Raw genomic sequence first — 19563 nt, forward strand, 5'->3', positions numbered from 1 at the left:
CTCATTGGCAGAGGTGAAAGTAATGGATTACAAGTACTCATCTTACTGTAACTTGAGTTGTTTTTATGGGTACTTTTTTGAATATATTTCAAAATCAGTAATTTTACTTGTAATTAAGTATGTTTTAAAATTAATAAAGTAATTTGTTACATTTCTACACCCCACTGTTACTGAGTAAATTCTTATTTCTTGTTTTAAAACTACAAAAAATGAAATGACCAGACAAAAATGCATCACATCATAGATGACCAATCACAATAATTAAGTAATTTACGGCACCAAAACAGCATTGAATGGAGGTTATTTTCTCAGTTTTAGAGTTCATGCATGTATCTATACTTAGAGAACTTACCTCACAATTATTTTATTTTGAATTTCCTTCATTGGTGTTATTTTATTTAAAAAATAACTGTACATTTGGACAAAATGCAAGATTGAATCTCTTCCTTTTTAACTTTATACATGAGATGTTTATTGTATGCAAGGGAACTATGGCCAGATTTATTACCAAAAATAAACATGAAAGTAACTCGTAACTTTTACTTTAAGTACTATTTAACTGAGCTACATTTGACTTTTATGTATGCTTGGACTTGAGTACAATTTCAATATCGGCCAATAACCAAGGCTGAAATATCGACATCATATCGGAAGTAAAAAATTATGTTGTTTTTCACCTGACTATAAAAGTGAATAAATATTACTTCATTTGTTCTACATGATCATCTGTAGCACCTACCTTATATAATGTGTAGGTCTCTGTTTTGCTGTCAAGAGAAGCCCTGAAATGTCAACGCATGAACTCCACTAGACCTCTGAAGCTGTGGTTTGGTATCTGGCACCATTGTCCTGGCAGGAGATCCTTTAAGACCTTGAAGTTGTGAAGAGAAAACCCAGAGATCTGAATAGCTTGTCTCACAAATACTTGATTCTAACAGAATCAGTTGAATTCATTGGCCAAACTTGTTGAGTTCCTCTAAACTCTTCCTGAACCATATTCTTCTGAAATCGTTACTTTCTATCTGAAGCGGTAACTTCTGCAGGATTTTGAGCGACAGTAGCTCGTGTATGTCGTCAGACCACACAGTAGTCATCAAACCAACACCATTTGACTGATGTCAAACCACATCTGCATGCTTGTCAGATGTTAACTTGGCACATGCTGCTAAACACATCTCACCCACCAGCATTGTTAAAGAGAAGAAACCAGAGAACCTGAAGAAAACCAACGCATACTTAGAAAGAACATACAAACTTGACTCAGAAACACAGGGGCCCGAAACCATGTTAAATACTGCTGTGAGGCAATAATATTAACCTCTGCTCAACTACATATCTCAGCCCTAAAGATAATAATTAATACAAGCTATCGCTGTAACTACACACAATACTCTCCAACTGTCCTGTTTTATTATTTAGATTTTATTTATTTTTCTGGTTAAAAAAATAACAATTTGTGAATACAATACATTTAGGGGATATGTTAAGAATCTAGATTATCTCTTATCGCGCTAACTTCCGGGATTAAATGAGTGTGTGCTGGACTACGAAGCTCGCTAACATCTTACAGAGCTAAATCACCATGGAAACTTAAGCTGAACGACGAGCCTGCTCGCAAGCAGGTTTTTCTCTGGCTAGCATCTTAGCGAGTGCTAAAGTCCCGCCTCCTGACCAATCAGATCTCTTAGAAAGCGAGCTGTCCAATAAAAGGTGATGTGTGAACACGTCGCTGTGTGGATCTTCATCTGACAGCTGACGAGAGAGAGAGAATATTTAGACATTGATGGAATCCTTTAATTTACCGAATTTAGTTAACAGAGATTTACAGTATATCTGTAGATAATATAACATATAAATATATTCCACCTTATGAGGTAGGCTGATCTGTATGAACGCAGCATCAGAGCCACAGACAAGTTAAAAAGAGAAGAGAATGTGACACTGATTCTCCGTTTATTATCTCACTAGTTGAAATATTACTAACACTCATCAATTCCTGCATTTATTACTTTCTGCTTTTACTGCAGCAACAGTGTTGTTTTTGGTCTGAATTATGTATTTTATTTCTTCACATTTTTAAAGAATTATTCCTCATTTGTGACGTTCTTCAGTTCATCCGTGTGATTGGTCAGACGCTCCGTCACTAGAGTGCGCTGGTTAACCAGACTGAAATCAACGCGTTTAACTCAACGAGTTGTGATCAATCTTCGTGAAACATCTTCTGTCTGACTGACAATGTTTGGTTAGGTGAAGCCCGCTGATGGAAATTAATCCAGGATATAATTATCTAGATTCATAGCATAGGCTCTTAGTGGAGGAAAAAAATCCATCTGTGGGTTTCATTCTTTTTTAAAATAATGTACTATGGTGGCAATGGCCAATTACATATCATCATCATAACGTTTAAAAAAACAACATTTTGATGTAATTTGGGTTCTTCTTTAGTAATCCTTGACCTTCACCTAAAAATATTTGTAAATGTCCATCAGGACTCTATGTAAACAATGATTATTTGCAGATAATATGTTTATCTTAAAACAAGAGCACCCCTCTTTGCAGATATTGGAGGTTTTCCGGATCAATGATCCTGATCATGGCACAATGATCATTCACACTTAAAATATCTGTCCTTATTAATAACCATACAGTAGGTCCAAATGTATGGACACCCCCATTTTTGGGGGAAAATTGCAATTGCAATGAAATGCACAATCTGGATCTGATCTGGATGAAACTTGATGGAATAATTTAGGAAATTCATTAAATTTCACAAAGATCGGTCAATTACGAACCAAGATAGGATTTTTTTCTTTAATTTTGCCAATGATGAGAGAGAGGGAATTTTCAATTTTTGAAACTGATCCACAATCAGTATATTGATTCGGATCCCCTCTAAAATGTGATGGTATCTTCTATATTTGCTAAAAATTCTATCCAAATCCTTAAAGTACTTTGACGTAATCCTGCTAACAGACTAACAAACAAACAAACAAATAAATAAATAAATGCCAGTGAATGTATTACTTCCTTTCTTGGCCGAGGTAATAATTGTTGGTCACATGTGGCGATAACTTAGGAAAGCTCAGGAATGGAAGCTAACAGGGAGGGTCCTTAGATGGTAGCAGTAGCTGTGGTGGTGTTACGGTTTGGATACTTTTGCTCTTTTCCTGAGATTTTCTTAAAGAGTGACGAGGATTCATGTATTACACATAATACTGAAGGGAATCATTTAAGGTGGAGCAGATGGGAGATGGAGTCAGAGAGGCTGGAGTGAACTGGTTTGGACATGCAGAAGATAAATATGCAGATGTAGCTGCCAGGCAACAGAGAAGGTTTATAAATGTTGTGATTGAGGATATGAAGACAGAGCCAAAAACAAATTGAAGGCGATGGGGGGAAAAGTCTTGTGGAACATTTCAAAACTTTAGTTTCAAGAAAAAAAAGCTAATTTAATTTTTAATGCTAATCTGCTCTTTAGAATATAGTGTTTACATAAAAAGCCACTCTAAAATGACATAACCTGTTGCCGAGTACAAATACCACTGAACTTAACAAAAATATGAATAATTTCACATTGAAAAGATGCTTCGGCTTTGTCCTGCGATCATGGGAGTGAAACATGGCGCACACAAAACAGCAGGGGGCAATGGGTGTGAAAGCGTTTACCACACATGGGCGTGCACATCACTGACTCCTTTTTAATGTCACAGGATCGCTGTGTGGCTTCAGAGTCCGTGTAGAGCACTGCTTCACACAGATGACATGGAAGCTTGTAAATTTACTAACTTAGCCTCAATACGAGTTTCCATGGGAACAAGTCAGACTTGTGATGTGAGGATGTTTTCTCAATATGTGCATCATTGATAACACTGGATGAGGCCCACTCTTGGCCTCCACTCAGACCTGCAGTACAAAGTGAGTACTGTTGAAGGTCTGTCATTTTCTTTAGAGATGTCTTTTGTACAAATATCTTCCAGCAAAGCAGCACCACTATCAATGTTAGTTAGAAATATCAGCATTGCTGTTATGTTCTAGTTCAGTGTTTCACCAAAGAGAGAGAGAGGAAAATTAACAAATAAAAGCATTAAAATATGGGCTTTTATAATGTTTATTTTTAGTTAAATATTATAATCAGACTAAATAGTACCAGCAGCTCAAAAAACAACAACACACAAAATAAGAGAAAAATATACTGAATAATTAAAAGAACAGACAAACAACAACACAATAATACACAAAATATCAACAAAAACACACTCACTAAGAGAGAAACATACCATTACCAGCAGCACACAAAACGACAACAAAAACACAATAAATAAAAGAAAAATACACAAGATCACGACAAAATACACAAAAATAACAGAGAAACATACAGAACGACATAAGAAACAAACAACACAGAAAGAGATTAGTTTAAATAATACCAACAACACATTAAAGATGACAACAAAATACACAAAATGACACAAAAACGCACAAAATGATGATAGAAATGATCTTGACTAGAACATGAACTGAAAATACCAGGGTCAGTCTTGGTCCCACATCAGGAGGGAGTGACAGGAAGTGATAAAAACTGTAGAAATAAATCTATTCAGGAGCCACAAAATACAGTTTAATTCCACTTATTTACAAAATGAGATTATTTTAAATGTGTGTTATCACTCATTCATTCCATCATTATGCTCTGTTGTTGTTTTTTCATAGAATTCTGAGTAAAATGTTGGAGTCGAACATAAGGGGGTACTTGGATTCAGGAATAAGAGAAAGGGGTACTTGGGCCCAAAAAGGTTGAGAACCACTGATGTAGTTTACTCTCAATGAAAACCAACTTGTTGTTGAGTATATCATATTTTTGTCATGTTATGAAATAGACAAAACTACTAAGCTTTCGACTTTGGGGTATTTAAATGTCGCTCAGTGTGTTTATTTGATCATTTCCAGCGGTTTGGTGAGGCTGGGGTTGGTAACTGGTGCTTCTTAGATGGTTCTGGGTCTGAACTCTTTGTATGCACTTTGGATTCAGATTCCCCATGGCAACACAGGTTTTATGCCACTTATGTGAGAGGCAGAGTGTTATTATTTCATCACTGGAGTGAATGTAAAGGGACTTTTAATGCTGTGCTTTGGTCAAGGTAGTGTAGATAAAAGTGAACTTAAAAGTGTCGAGTACAACCGACTGATTGGATGGATGAATTGTAAATAAATATCCAAAAAAAAAACTGTTATATGAACATTATTTAATTATATACAGTATATATAAGCTTATCTATTCTATATATCTAGTACAGCAGTCATTACTTCATATATATGGCAAAAATAACAAACAACATAATTTAAAAATACTTTATTCTCGGTAGTATTATTTTATTTTTCTTGTTTTTGCTTGTTTTACGGTAAAACACTTTACAGTACAGTCCCTGGCAGTTTATATGTGCTTTATAAATATAGTTGACATTGACATGTAATAACATGTGATTTATATATATATAAAACATATACATAACAGAACATATAAAATCACTTTGACATGACACCTTTTGAACCTCTACTTGAACCAGTACTTTCACCTAAACCACATGTGTCAAACTCAGGGCCCGGGGACCAAATCCGACCCTTTAGATCATCAAATTTGGCCCGCACAAGAAAGTAGGAAGAATGACACATGAATTACCAACTAATTCAGTTGTGGATACCTCAGCCCCTTCAAATACAAATATTCAATTAAAAGCCACAATATTTGCAGAGCTCCGCTTTCCAGCTCTTATATCACGATGGCAAATTGTTGGAAGAACTCTCAATTTTTTCCAAAATCAGGCAAATTTTCCTCAAATGATTACAGGCAATCAGGGAAATTTAAATGAAAATGATGCAGGGTCTGATTTACTCACATACTTTATCATTAATACATCATTTATACGTAGAAGTGCAAACCATAGCACATTAATGTTGAATTTGCTCTCTTTCCCACCTAAAATCTGTGGCCCACTTAAGCTCAAACTAGTCCGTATTTAGCACTTGAACTAAAATGAGTTTGACACCCCTGACCTAAAGCATTAACAGTTTTTTTTATTTCAATCTAAATGTATAAAGAGTGTTTATCAAATAGGTATGGCACACTTTTTTCTCCTCATTTCACAGGTTTCTTTCTCTTTACAGGTCGTAGCGTATCATTTCTGCCAGGCTGACAACACCTACACCTGCCTTTTGCCAGAGTTTGTGCACAGCATCGCCGCCCTGCTGGCCAGAGCACCACAGCTCACCTCCTACAGAGAGCTGCTGATACAAGAGCCTCAGCTCCAAAACATCCTGAGCCTGCGCTCCTGCGTTCAAGACCCCATCGCTGCCTTCAGAAAGGGCGTCCTGGAGCCAATAATTAACTTGCGAAAGGGTAATTAACTCCACACACTTGAAGACCAATGTGATATTTAAATATAAAGAACTTTTGAATTTTTAATTATCACCAGTTTTAAGATTGAAAACTTGACTGCGTCCCCCGTAATTAGCATGCCAGTTGCAATATCCTGTGTGAAATGTGTCTTTAATGAGTCCACGATGGTCTCAGGTTATTTTCCCCAGTTAAGGTCAATGATTTCCATACGAGTGTAAAGGAGATGTTTGGTCATTTGTGCAGGGAGACGATAAGTGTTTTTTTTGACCTGGTGAATTGTCAACAACCCATTGCATTTCAAGGTCAGAAGATGCACTATAGAGGCCTATGCAATGGGTTCATGAGCCAGATAAGTTTCTCAACATGATGCAGTCAGTGGAGCTAGATTGATGTGCTATTCTGTTTGTGTGCGCTCCTCAGTCAGAGTCCACTCTATCTCTATTAAGCAAGGTAGAAAGAAAACAGAGAGAGGGAGACATTGTGTTTACAAGTGTGAGTGTGTAAATCTTTACACGCACAGATATCGTTAAACATGATGGATTTGTCTCATTTCAATAGATATACTATATCTATTTACTATAGATTCTATTCTATATCTGCTGTTGGTGCCCTTATTCGTAAATGATATCAGATAAATACATCTCACCTTTCCCTCCTATAAGGACAATATATTAATGGCATTTTATTCTTCTATTCATGTTTTCAGAGCGTAGATTACCTGAAGATGACTACATCATAGTAGTGGACAGTCTAAATGAGGCCGAGTTTCATAAGCCGGACTACGGGGACACCATCGCTACTTTTATCACCAAAATCATCTCCAAATTTCCATCCTGGTTGAAGTTGGTGGTCACCGTCAGAACAGGCCTGGTGGTGAGACAAAACACACCACTTTACTCATATTTCACAAAATAAATACCTCATAATGTTTTTGTTTTTTTTTTTACTTAAGGGAAACAACAAAGAAACAATCACAAAACATAGCCTTCAAGTACAAAACAATACATTTCTTTGAAAGTTTACTGGCATTTGTGCGTGAATTTGTAACACGGAAAACTAGAGCCAAAAGTCACGTGACAGTTTTTCGATAGATTTTTTTTTGTACTTAAAATCTGTAGATCGCAGATGCACACATAAATGCCAGTAAACTCTCAAAGGGATATCCTGTTTTGTACTGTAGAATATTTTTTTCTACTTGAAAGATTTTAATTTGTACTTGAAGAATATCTTTTATACTGTAACTGAAGACATTTTTCCTGCTGTATTTGTTTGATAAGTGCGTTTCTTATTTGCAAAACATCCTATTCTGTGGGACTGAGCAGCACATAGATGTCACCTGTGTGTATTGTATTTTATATATATATATATATATAACAAAATATACAATAAATGATAGTTAACATTTGAACAGCTTTTAAAGCTTGTTTAACTTCATTGAAATCTAATCCTCAATTAATGTCTGAGCTATATTTATTTACAAGCATGCAGGGCCTCAGACTGTTTGGCCATTAAAACATGGCGTCAGCTTGTCTATTGAAGGTCTATTGACCTGCATGTCTATGAAAGATGTCAATGTGTCGTCATTAAACTGATAATAAGCCCCTGATTACATTACATTCAGGAAGAGGATTCTCTGAGGTTATATTAGGATTGTCTAATCAGACTGATTGGCTTTTTAATACAGCTACATCTCACTCTTTATGACACTTAGGAGGATGCAGGATTTCAGCTTCTCTTCTTTCTCTTTTTTTCTTCCTGAGGCGTTTTCTGTTGGACTAAAGCACACATGTCAAATTCAATGCATACACTTCTTTCTATCTGCTCTGCTGAAAGTTTAAAACACAGGATGAAAAATAGTCATTTGCTACTTTGCAGTCAGACAAGCAAACATGCACGAGATCAAGCTAGCAAGATTGTACAGTGCGCATGTATTAAATGTAATGTCTGCCCTCTTACATCACAATAATACTCATAATAACAATAAGCCACAAAAGGGCAATAATTGGTTTATCTTGACCACAAACCCAATCATACATTTCCAAGAAAATGATTTCCAAACTGGACATGTGGACATATGTACAGCGTACATTTTAGGACATTCTCAGGTCTCAGAGGGAGGTATCAGGTATCAGGAAAACCTCTGTCAATTATCAGAACAAACTGACTCGTGTCTCAGCAAAACCGCCGCCAAAAACTTGTCAAACCAAACGCTGCCAAATGAGACAGCCTCATGCTTCAAAATAAAAGTCATCAGACTCAACGGCCTCAGTCCGTAAAACACGCGTTTTATTTTGAAAAAACCCAGAAGTAGACATTACGAAGTAAGTTAAAAAATGTTTCTTTCTTTTTATTTTCTAAAAGTTAAATGTATTCTAAAAGATACATCAACATATTGTTTGATTAATAAATACATAGTTAAATTAAACGTTGATATATCTTAACCTTTAAAAAATAAATAGAAAATAATAACTTACTTCCTTACTCTCGTGTCTGAAGCAGCACATATTGATGATGTCATGTGTATTTCCGGTTTCTTCAAAATACAGCGTCATGTCGTGTTTCATGTCTTAAGGCTGTTGAGTCTGACATCTTTTATTTTGAAGCCTAAGGTTGTGTCATTTAACGGAGGTTTTTCTGAGATAAAATGTACACCGTAAATACTATGTTAATTTATTGTCTCATTAGTAATGTTGTGCCGATACCGATACTTGTATTGGGAGGGGCCCCGATTCGGCACTTAAAGGCTGGAATCGGTATCGGCGAGTACTGACTATTAACATTCATTTACAAACTGTTCTTCAAACGCAGCGCTTTGTGTTTTTCTCTCTCCAACTATCAATGCTGTCCTGACTCCTGACCACAGAAACTTGTATGGTTACGTGTTCAGTGCATGCAGAGGCAAGCTATCACTATTGGCCCGTAGCTGACATTCTGAACCAATCACAGGGCCGCGTTTTCATGTTGCCGAAAATTGTCGGCAATTTCGAGGACCTGAATTTGGCAAAAAACAGGTCTTTTTTTAACATCACCGTATCGGCATGTATCGGTATCTTCAAATACTATGGAACTGGGTATTGATATCGGCATCGGGACAAAAAAAGGGTATTGGAATAACACTACTCATTAGTGATAAGCATGCTGTTTTTGGGAAATGTTTTGCTTTTTGATAGATACATGTAAGCAACCAATGCTTTTTGCTCTAGTTTATTGGAATTAGATTTAACTTCTGGTCGACTAATGACTTTGAGCCAGGAGACCTGTACATTTTGCTTTACATTATCTGGATCACATAAGCATTCCTTAAAGTTCTAGAAAGATTGTGCATTTGGAGTTTGAGCTCTTTTTGCCTTGGCAAAGACAGTGTAGCGTTTGGCACCACAGCTCTCTGTGCTCTGATATATTTTCTCAATCCGGTTGGTAATCCCACCAAACAGCAGATGCATCTGTCCGATGCCAAAGCTGAGCCTCCAAAGGCTGCATGGATTACGTCCTGAACGGATGGTAATACTACTGAGAGTCTGGAGCTTGACGGGCAGCCAGCTGGTTACATAATTGGATTACTATTTGGGAATACACAAAATACATTTGGGGGTCATTTTACTTATGATGCGTTTGATGTCATAGGGCAGTGCATTTTTACAGTTCGAGATGAGAAAATACAGACATCACTCTAAACTTCTCCTTTTGACCAGACTTTTATAAAGTAACTAGATTGCTTCACTGTGAAGTGGGAAGTGAGCTGTCCAAGGCTACAAGCCAATAGCTTGTGCTTGAACCTAAATGTCAAGCCTAATGAGGAACCGAGCTGCAATAAAATGGACTTCTACGCTGATCAGTCATAGCTGGGGTTTTTTTTGGCCAGAGCTGAAATGTTGTGGATGGCAGGAGAGGAGATGAAATGTGCATGGAAGAGATGCCTGTGAGCAATGTTAGAGGTTGACTCATTGTCACACTATTTACTGTACTGTATCCCATGGCTCTGCGTGAGTCACAGGCAGCAGCAGCATCTGAGGAATAGCTCATGGTTTTGGTGCAGCTCATTTTCTCCCAACTAATACTCTGAAGACACACAACCTCAAATTGATCAAATATTTAAAGGTTTGTGCTGTATCAGTTCAAACTGTTTTTCCATCAATATTTCACTCGTTCTCCTGCAGGAAATCACCACCCCACTTCCCTTCTCTGGCATTTCTTTGGACATTCTGCCCGACAGCAGCGATCTGGGAGCTGACCTGAGTGATTACATCCATCACCGGGTCAGCAGCAGCTCCCAGGTGGCGGCCAATGTGACCACACCAACAGGCTCGGCCCCCGATCTTCTGCTCCTCAGCAAGTTCAGCAGCCACCTGTCCACCAGGAGCCACGGCTCCATCCTCTACCTTCAGCTGACCCTGGATCTGTTCCACAAGGCCCACCTGGTCCTGAAGGGAGGAAACTACCTGGTCGTTCCTGTGTCTCTGTCAGAGGTCAGACATGAAGGGGTTATATAACCTATTATTAGAGGACGAATATAAAGAATTATGGTCAGTTTAGTCTTTAAAAATGTAGAAGTACAATATTTAGTGCTTTACAGGGCATTCGGTTTAGACAGGCAAAGGACATTTTATTTTTTGTTATTTTAAAGTCATTCCAAAAATAATTATTTCTGTAACAATACAATTTCAGCCAAATTTTGCATGAATACTAAATACTAATCAACCATACAAACTTGGTGGGGTGATTAAGAAACCAACCCGACATAAGTGAATCAACCTTTAGCACCATCGGTCAATAAACGAACCAAGATAATAACTTTTCACTCTTCATTCAGTCTCTTAGATTTTTAAATCTGATCTGGAATCAGTATATTGATCCAGATCCCTTCCAAAACCAGAATGGAATCTTTGGTTAAAAAATCTTCATAATCCATAAAGTACTTTTGAAGTAATCCTGCTAACAGACAAACAAACAAATAAATAAATAAGACCTATAAGTGACTTGATTTTTAAGCACCTTTTTTTTTTCAATTTTATCTTCACAAGGTATTTGCTTTGGACAGACTATGAAAATAACATATTTTCCTTTAACTACGTTTTAAATAAATTTCAAAAAGTTTAGAAATTAATTTTATAGCAATAAAATATCTGCTAAATGTATTTTTGAAAATACTAAAGTAGTCGGACACGTAAATAACACTGTGATTAAACACGTCACAATAAAAAGCTGTAATGATAAACGCAAAATAACTTGAGAAACCCCTCCACCACCTTTACCGTTTAATTACAGCTGACACAAAATTAGCTTGTGAAGCTCAGACGAGTGTTACAGGATTCACGGATGAGCAATTAAAATAAGTGCACACTCGTTGCATTCCTGGGGTCCACTTACACAACCTGATGTAATCAAACTCAAACGCTTTGGCCGAAACTTTGCTACAAAAAGAAAACATTGTGAGGCTTATATATGAGATAATGGGAGTAATTTTCTAACCTACAGTAATTTGTTTTGGTGCTGAGATGGAATGTGTGATATGAAGAACGGTATCTAATGGCTTGCAGCACACATAGCTCATTGATACACATGAATAAATTAGAATAAATCAATTCCTGATATAATGAGATCCAGCTTGTCACCGCTGCACACGATGGCCTTAATTAAATAGTTATTAAAACTAATATAATTTGTGTTCCTTAAAAGACAATAAAGCATGGAAGTCATTTTGGAGTTAGTTGGGTTATAGCTCACCAAAGCATCCAATGATAGCCTCATTGTGGTCATATTTGATACATATCATGGACCACACGCGCACACACACACACACACACACACACACACCAAGTCTACATATAAAACAGCTTTTTCACCCTCAGTGTATTTTTGGACTTGCCTTTCTGGTCCTGCTGCTGCTCATCTGGTCCATTCTGTCACTAACACTTGTCAGTCATGTACGTCAAAATGCTGCAGTGAAATGTCAGCCCGCCTGAGGTTGATGCCATCTTTGTTCATGCATCTTACAAACGAGGAAGAAAACGACATGTGCATTGTTGAACAATAAAAAAAAAGATAACTCCACCCACAACATTTTATAGACAGACCGTAGTCCTCAGCGACCTTAAGTGAAAAGCGGAAAATGGTAAAAAAAAAAAATCAAATAAAATCATTTTCTGCTCTAGATAAATGCCCGACCAAGTCTGAAGGGCAGTTTTTTGTTTTTTTTTTGCAGATGGCGTTCTCGTTCAGCCAGTGTCCTTTTTAACTGGTGATTTACTTTCACTCACCTATGGTGAAAGTCTTTAAAGCTGCTGGAAACATAAATAATATTTTTTATAACACAGATAAAGACAGTGTAGGACTCGTAGATCAATAAAAATGGAAGAATTTACTCCATTTTTTAGACAAATGGTAATGTGACTTGAACTTTGGAAAAGTTTCATGCATTGCATTGTGGGATTGGATATCACGTAGAATGTTACATTTCTGATATTTAAGAAGTGTTTTGACCTCATTCTTACAGTTCTTCGCAAGAAAAAAGAAGACGCATTTATTTTCACCATTTTGGTCCTGGTTTGTTTTTGGTGTTTCTGTGGAAAGCCGTAATATCACAATCACATTATACTTGAATGATCCCAGGGAGAAATGACACTGAATGACACATACGTCATTGTTTCTGCTCAACATTCAATCTATAAAAACACCAGAAATGTGACTTTGGCAGAGTTTTGAGGGCATGCTCGCATCAGTAGTGGATGTTAACAACTTTTAAATGAAGTACAGGTTAAAAAATTTATTTATTGTTCCTGAATTTCTATCCAATATTGTTTATTGGTGGACATACTGCTGTTGGACAAATATACTGGATATCAAACAAGACAGATAAGTGTCAAAGACAGACTCTCTGTTCTGTTCAGTGTTTTAACAAATGTTTTTTCCTCTTCACAGAGAAGATTTTCAAGCCGTGATTATTTCTTTATTCTGAGAGTCAGAAATAAACACAAGCAAAGATAACCCTGGTTCTGATGAAAAATGTACAGGAGAGTAAATAATGCATGATTGAAATACCTACAGATCTTTTCTGTTCATGTTTTTACATGAAAGCTTTTATCGTTCACATTAATATTCTAGACTTTTACAATTTGCAGTATCTGACAGGACGTGACTGTCATCCAAGGCCGTTGTGGAAAAGAGGGACGAGAGTTGCAAACACAAACCCAGGGAACTCTCTTCCACTCTCTCTTCTGTTTGAGCCATTTATCCATGATGTTTACGCTAATTTAGCCTTTGTGTTGTTGTGGGCTCCTCTTTTATGAATTGCCATTAGTAGATCAGCATGATTTAATGCGGCCGAGAAACAAACAAGTTTGGTGAAGTGTTTCAATTCATTTCTATGTTTGTGTTACTGATAGCTTAACCCCTTTTGGCCACTCAGTCAAATACTTAAAGCCACTTCATATTACAGAGGACGTCCTCCTTGAGCATCTGCACATTTATAACCTAAAATGTCTGGTTTTATCATTGAAAATCTGAAGTAATGCATCCAGTGCTTCACAGATAGGAGAGTGGAAAAGCATTACAGAGGTTTATATTTATATATTGTGAGTATTAGGGGTGTAACTCACCGGTTTCAATGACGATACGATACAATACAATATTGATTCTGTGGCTCAAGTAGGACTGTCAGGGTCAGTTCTACAGTGGTTCTCCTCTTATTTATCTGGGCGTAGCTTTAGTGTGACAGCTAAATAGGGGCTGAGTCAGTGAATTTGTTGTCTGGAGTCCCTCAAGGCTCCGTTTTGGGTCCTGTCTTATTTTTGTTGTATTTGACCCCCTTGGGAAAGATCATCCAAAGGTTCAGTGATGTTTCTTACCACCTATTTGCTGATGATATCCAGCTTTACTGCTCCTTTAAGCCGTCTGAGATACAGAAGCTTAACTCCTTAGTCCATTGTTTAGTGGAAATAAAACAATGGTTAAGCGATAACTCTCTGCCGCTCAATGCAGACAAAACAAAAACACTGATTATTGGCCCTGATGACTCATTTCCAGGGATTAAACCATACTTGGGAGACTTAGGCCAGTCTGCTAAGTCAAGTCTGAGAAACTTGGGCGTTATCTTTGACAAAGACATGTCATTAGTGCAGCACTGTAAGCAGCTGACGAGAAACAGCTTCTTCCAACTAAGGAAATGATCTAAACTCAGGAAAATGGTGTCAGAGAATGATTTGGAGCTTATCATCCATGCCTTTGTGTCTTCATGTTTAGACTATTGTAATAGTTTGTTTTCTTGTCTGAACAAGAAGGAGCTGTCTCGACTGCAATTAGTGCAAAATTCTGCAGCAAGAATTCTGACCCGTACAAATAGGAGGACTCACATAACCCCTATTCTAAAAGAACTTCATTGGCTTTGGAACGAGCTTCCGTCCTCTCTGCATTCTATTGACTCTGTCGACACCTTCAAAAGTCAACTAAAGACCTTTTTATTTGCTCAAGCTTTTAATTAGCTACTCTTGGGCTGCAATGATTTTATGTTGCCATGGCCTTTTATACTGTTTGTACTGTTTTTGCTTTAAATCTGTGTTGTGAAGCACTTTGTGGCTTTTTGTCTGTGAAAGGTGCTATAGAAATAAATGTTACCTCCTAACGACACAAAGTCTGCCACTGTTTGATTTTGATTCAACGTAATTTAGGAGCCTTCAATTGATTTAAGATAGTGTTATATACTCGTTTAACGGTTATATTTCACCTAAAGCTAGAAAAAAAACAAGGAATTTGAATGACTGCATTTTTTTTGACACTTTTATTGCTGAAACGTTTCAGAACTTTAAAATGAAATTTTTTTTTAACAAAAAGGTGTATGCTAATGATGATGTATTGATAAAGATCAATGGATCGTTAAATCCCTCATGAGTACTTAAACAAATGTACGATTTTGACAAAAATATACGTAAGTTAAGTCATTTTAAAAGCAAATTTAAATGCATTTTAAATTCATTGGGTTTCTTAAGGTCATTATCATTTAAAAAAAAATTAATTTGAAAACAAATAATTTCTTGCGCTTTCTTGAAGGAGCATTTAGTGGAAAGTAAATTTCAGTCCATCATCCAGAAATAAAATAGAGCACTATACTGTAGATTTTAGGTTCACTCACTCCCACAACCCATCAAGAACACCGAGTCATTAAAGAACTTTAAACACTCCTCAAAACCCACCTGTTCAAACTTGCTTTTCATTTATTTTCAGTTATTTATTTATTTTATTTATTTGTGTTTTTCTTATGTAAAGCAGCTTTGAGTTCCCAAAAAGCACGATATAAATTTGATGCATAATAATAATAATAAAACAACAACTAAATCCTTATTGAAACGTATGTAATTTGGTGTCTTTTTGTCCTTTTATGACTCTGTTGAATGAAATTGTTGCTCATTATTATGGGGAAAACTGTTCACTAATATGACCCAGAATTTAAGATTACGGTGTATTTCTAATCTGGATGTTTTCTGTCTGTTACTGTAGGTGTACCTCTTGATGTGTCGCCTGAGCTTTCCAGAAAAAGAGGACTTTGAGCGTGTGCTTCCGGTGCTGAACTTGGCACTGGCGTCACTGCACCCTCTGACTGACGAACAAATGTTCAGGGCACTGAATGCAGGCAGTGTGAAGGGAGAGCTGCAGTGGAAGGACTTCCAGCAGAGATTAGACAGTCTGGCTGGATTCATGGTAAGAATTTTGATTTGTCAGCGCATTGATGCTATGAGTCAGGCTTTTATTTGGATCGACTGTGTTTGCTATGCAGTGAAGTGAGTTGTTTACACTTTCACCAGATAATTTATACTTTGATGATGGGGAATGAAGGGCCCTCGAATCTAACACATTGTTTAATGTGGTGTATGTGTGTTTGTAGGTGAAACGCAGGGATGGCACACGGATGCTGTGTCATCCCTCCTTCAGAGAGTGGCTGGTTTGGAGAGCTGATGGAGAGAGCACAGACTTTCTGTGTGACCCGAGGTAAGCGCCATCATTGAAGTTATTGGAATTCAGGAGCCATTAATAATTTTCTTTTTGAAACATCTTTAGCCGTTAGCTATAATTTCTGGATATGTATCCTGTTACAGGAGTGGCCACGCTCTGCTGGCGTTCATGTTCTCCAGACAGGAGGGGAAGTTAAACAGGCAACAAACCATGGATTTGGGGCACCACATCCTCAAAGCTCACATATTCAAGGTAACCCCTGTAGGATTATTCAAACCTGATGTACAGAAAGCCAAGCTGTCTACAAACTGTTTGTATATAACATCCAGCGCTCTCACTATCCTTCACACAACCATTCCATTACTCATTACAGGAATCTGTGATCACCACATTTATTTATCTGAATAATATCCACTGTTATCCAGAAAGTTTAGTATTACTTGGGCCATAAAAATCTTTGTTTTAATCAGAAATAAAATGGGTTAAAAACGTGATTAAAAAAAATGTGGTTTAATGGGGTTTTAGAAACCACAGAAAATGGCTAAAAGTCCCAAATTAGAGTGGCCAAAAATGGACGGAAAAAGTAGTCAAAAGGGTTCAAAGTGTCAATATTGGAACAATTAGTTTAAACTGGTAAATAATGCACATGACATGTGAATGTGGTTAAATTGGCAAAAATGAGCAAAGTGGTGGAAAGTTTTTAAAAGTGCCAAAAATGTCTTGAAAGTGGAAAAAAATGTGTAGAAAAGACATTGAAATTTGATGGAGAAGTGGCAGAAATTGGAGTAACATCGCAAAAATGCATTAAAAGGAGGAAAAATATGTCATGAAAATAGGTTAAAATGTGAGAAAATGTGCAGAAAAGGGTAAAAATAACCAAAAATGGGTTGAAATTGTTCCCCAAGGTTGAGAACGCCTGATCTAGACAACTGTAAATATCTGCCGCTCTGTAACTGCTCTTGTAAATTGAGTTTATTTTTTACTCATAATTGCCTCATGACACTACATATACATCACCATGCACACAGATATTGAATATTCTATTGTTTACTTAACATGCATGAACTGCACTTTATACTGGCAGCTTTGCCCCTGAGACAAATTCCAAATGACACATCAGAAGTCTCATCTGTGGAGGTGTAATTTCTCCCTTTTTCTGCCTCACTCACGACTTCACAGGGTCTCAGTAAGAAGACAGGTGTGTCCTCCAGCGTTCTGCAGGCCATGTGGGTGAGCTGCAGCACAGACAGTCTGTCTGCTGCATTGGCTTCCCTGAGGAACCTGTACACACCTAACATCAAGGTGATACACTGCAGTGTTAGGAGCTTTATCCCACAGCTGGTTCTTTATTTACTATAGAGCACACGTGTCAAACTCAAGGCCCGGGGGCCAAATACAGCCCTTTAGAGCATCTAAGTAGGCTCGCAGGAAAAAAAGTAAAAATGACAGAAAATATGAATAGTTGTGTAAATGCAGTCCCTTCAAATGCATGTATTTATAATCACATTTTTTTTGGAAGAGCTCTCAATTTTTCTACATTTTTTAAATTTCTCACAAATAATCCCATTAAATTGCCCTAAATTATACAACAATGTGTACAAAAACAATGTCTTAAGTGAAGATCGTGCTGGGACTGAAATCTGTCATCGGTCACTGTTTCATAGCAAACATATTTCCTCACATTTAGCTATTTTTTCTTTCATTTGAGACAGAAATTCATGTAAAACAGCATGTTTTATATCACGTGTCAAACTCATGGCCTGGGGGCCAAATCCGGCCCTTTGGAGCATCTAGTTTGGTCTACCAGGAGGAGAAAACATGAATCACAGTTTTCCCTGTGCTTATATCACACAGTTGTAGTCATTTTTTAATGTTAAACTGTTAAAATTCTTACAAAAACTTAAATTTAACATTTAATATATTTCTTTATTAAATAGAAATTAGTCACAAAATCTAAGAAATTTAAAGTTAGGATCCTGTTGGGACTGATATCTGCCACTTATTGCTTGGATATTGTCGGTTTCTTACATATTTTGCATTTTCTATATACCCATTTGAGATCAAAATTGCTCCGTATTTTAGCCCCTGAACTAAAATGAGTTTGACACCCCTGTTCTATATCATTGTTAAAAATGTGTACACATGAAAAATACATCTAAATGTAAATCTAAATCTAAAATTTAAATGTAAATCTAAATGTTAAATGTAAATCTAAATGTTAAATTGGACACCAATTGGCATCGTGATCAACAGGCGCTGACCTGCCCACATTTAGCTTTACACTTGGCTACCAATTTAACATTTAGAATTCTATTTAACATTTAGATTTAGATTTAACATTTACATTTATTTTTCATGTGTACACTATTTTAACAATGATATGGAACATGCCGTTTCACATGAATTTGTCTGAAATGATAGAAAAATTAGCTAAATCTTCAAAATATGTTGGCTATTAAACAATGTCCGAGTTTTTACATTCAGCACCCCGTAGTGACTTACATACTATATATATATATATATATATATATATATATATAATGTTAAAATTGCTTTTTTGTCCCTCCCAGTCCTACTGTAAAGACTGATATGACTTTGTTTCTATAGGTGAGTCGCCTTCTGATGCTAGGTGGAGCTAGCGCTACGTGGTGTACAGAGGTGATAGGACATGCTCCCATCCTGTGTGTCCACGCTCACCTTGGCCATGTGGAGATGGTTGCTCTGCTGCTTGAAATGGGCGCTCTGATAGACGGGGTCACAGACAGTGGGGTGACGCCGCTCGGTCTGGCCTCCGCAGCCGGACACAGCGACATCGTGAACCTGCTCTGCAAAAAAGGAGCCAAGGTCAGGGTCAGGGTTCCAGGGGGGCGTGGCCACCAATACTGTGTGTAGATAAACTGGATTGTAAACTGTGACAGAGCACTTTGTCTCCTAGCAGCAGGGTTGGGGTAAATTACATTTTAAAAATTACAATTATATCTTCAATTATCCACGTTCAATTACAACTCAATTATAAATATCGGTTTCATTTATTTTTTTAATGATAAAATGATCCTGAAGAGAACGGACCGGTAAAGCTGATATAAAACATATTTTAACAATTGTTAACTACATCTATGTAAGCCATAGAACTGTAAGTGTTCCCCAGTTTTGCATTTATTTACATTTTAAATGATGGTTTTTATAGAATTATTATCGCTTTAACTATAACATTAGACACATCTATT

The 19563-nt window shown here is 36.9% G+C and overlaps 1 protein-coding gene across 1 annotated transcript in view; it reads left to right on the forward strand.

The window, feature by feature from the left end:
• The window catches only part of LOC114480192 (protein TANC1-like), a 63063-nt gene that overhangs the window by 29727 nt on the left and 13773 nt on the right, over nucleotides 1–19563 (forward strand). Inside the window, exons 10-17 of the mRNA XM_028474092.1 lie at nucleotides 6163–6394; nucleotides 7101–7267; nucleotides 10552–10860; nucleotides 15884–16084; nucleotides 16269–16372; nucleotides 16480–16588; nucleotides 17516–17638; nucleotides 18944–19180. Coding sequence (XP_028329893.1) covers nucleotides 6163–6394; nucleotides 7101–7267; nucleotides 10552–10860; nucleotides 15884–16084; nucleotides 16269–16372; nucleotides 16480–16588; nucleotides 17516–17638; nucleotides 18944–19180 — 1482 coding nt within the window. The remainder of the gene's footprint in view (nucleotides 1–6162; nucleotides 6395–7100; nucleotides 7268–10551; nucleotides 10861–15883; nucleotides 16085–16268; nucleotides 16373–16479; nucleotides 16589–17515; nucleotides 17639–18943; nucleotides 19181–19563) is intronic.

Source organism: Gouania willdenowi, chromosome 3, assembly GCF_900634775.1.
Source record: "Gouania willdenowi chromosome 3, fGouWil2.1, whole genome shotgun sequence".
NCBI classification, from domain to species: domain Eukaryota; kingdom Metazoa; phylum Chordata; class Actinopteri; order Blenniiformes; family Gobiesocidae; genus Gouania; species Gouania willdenowi.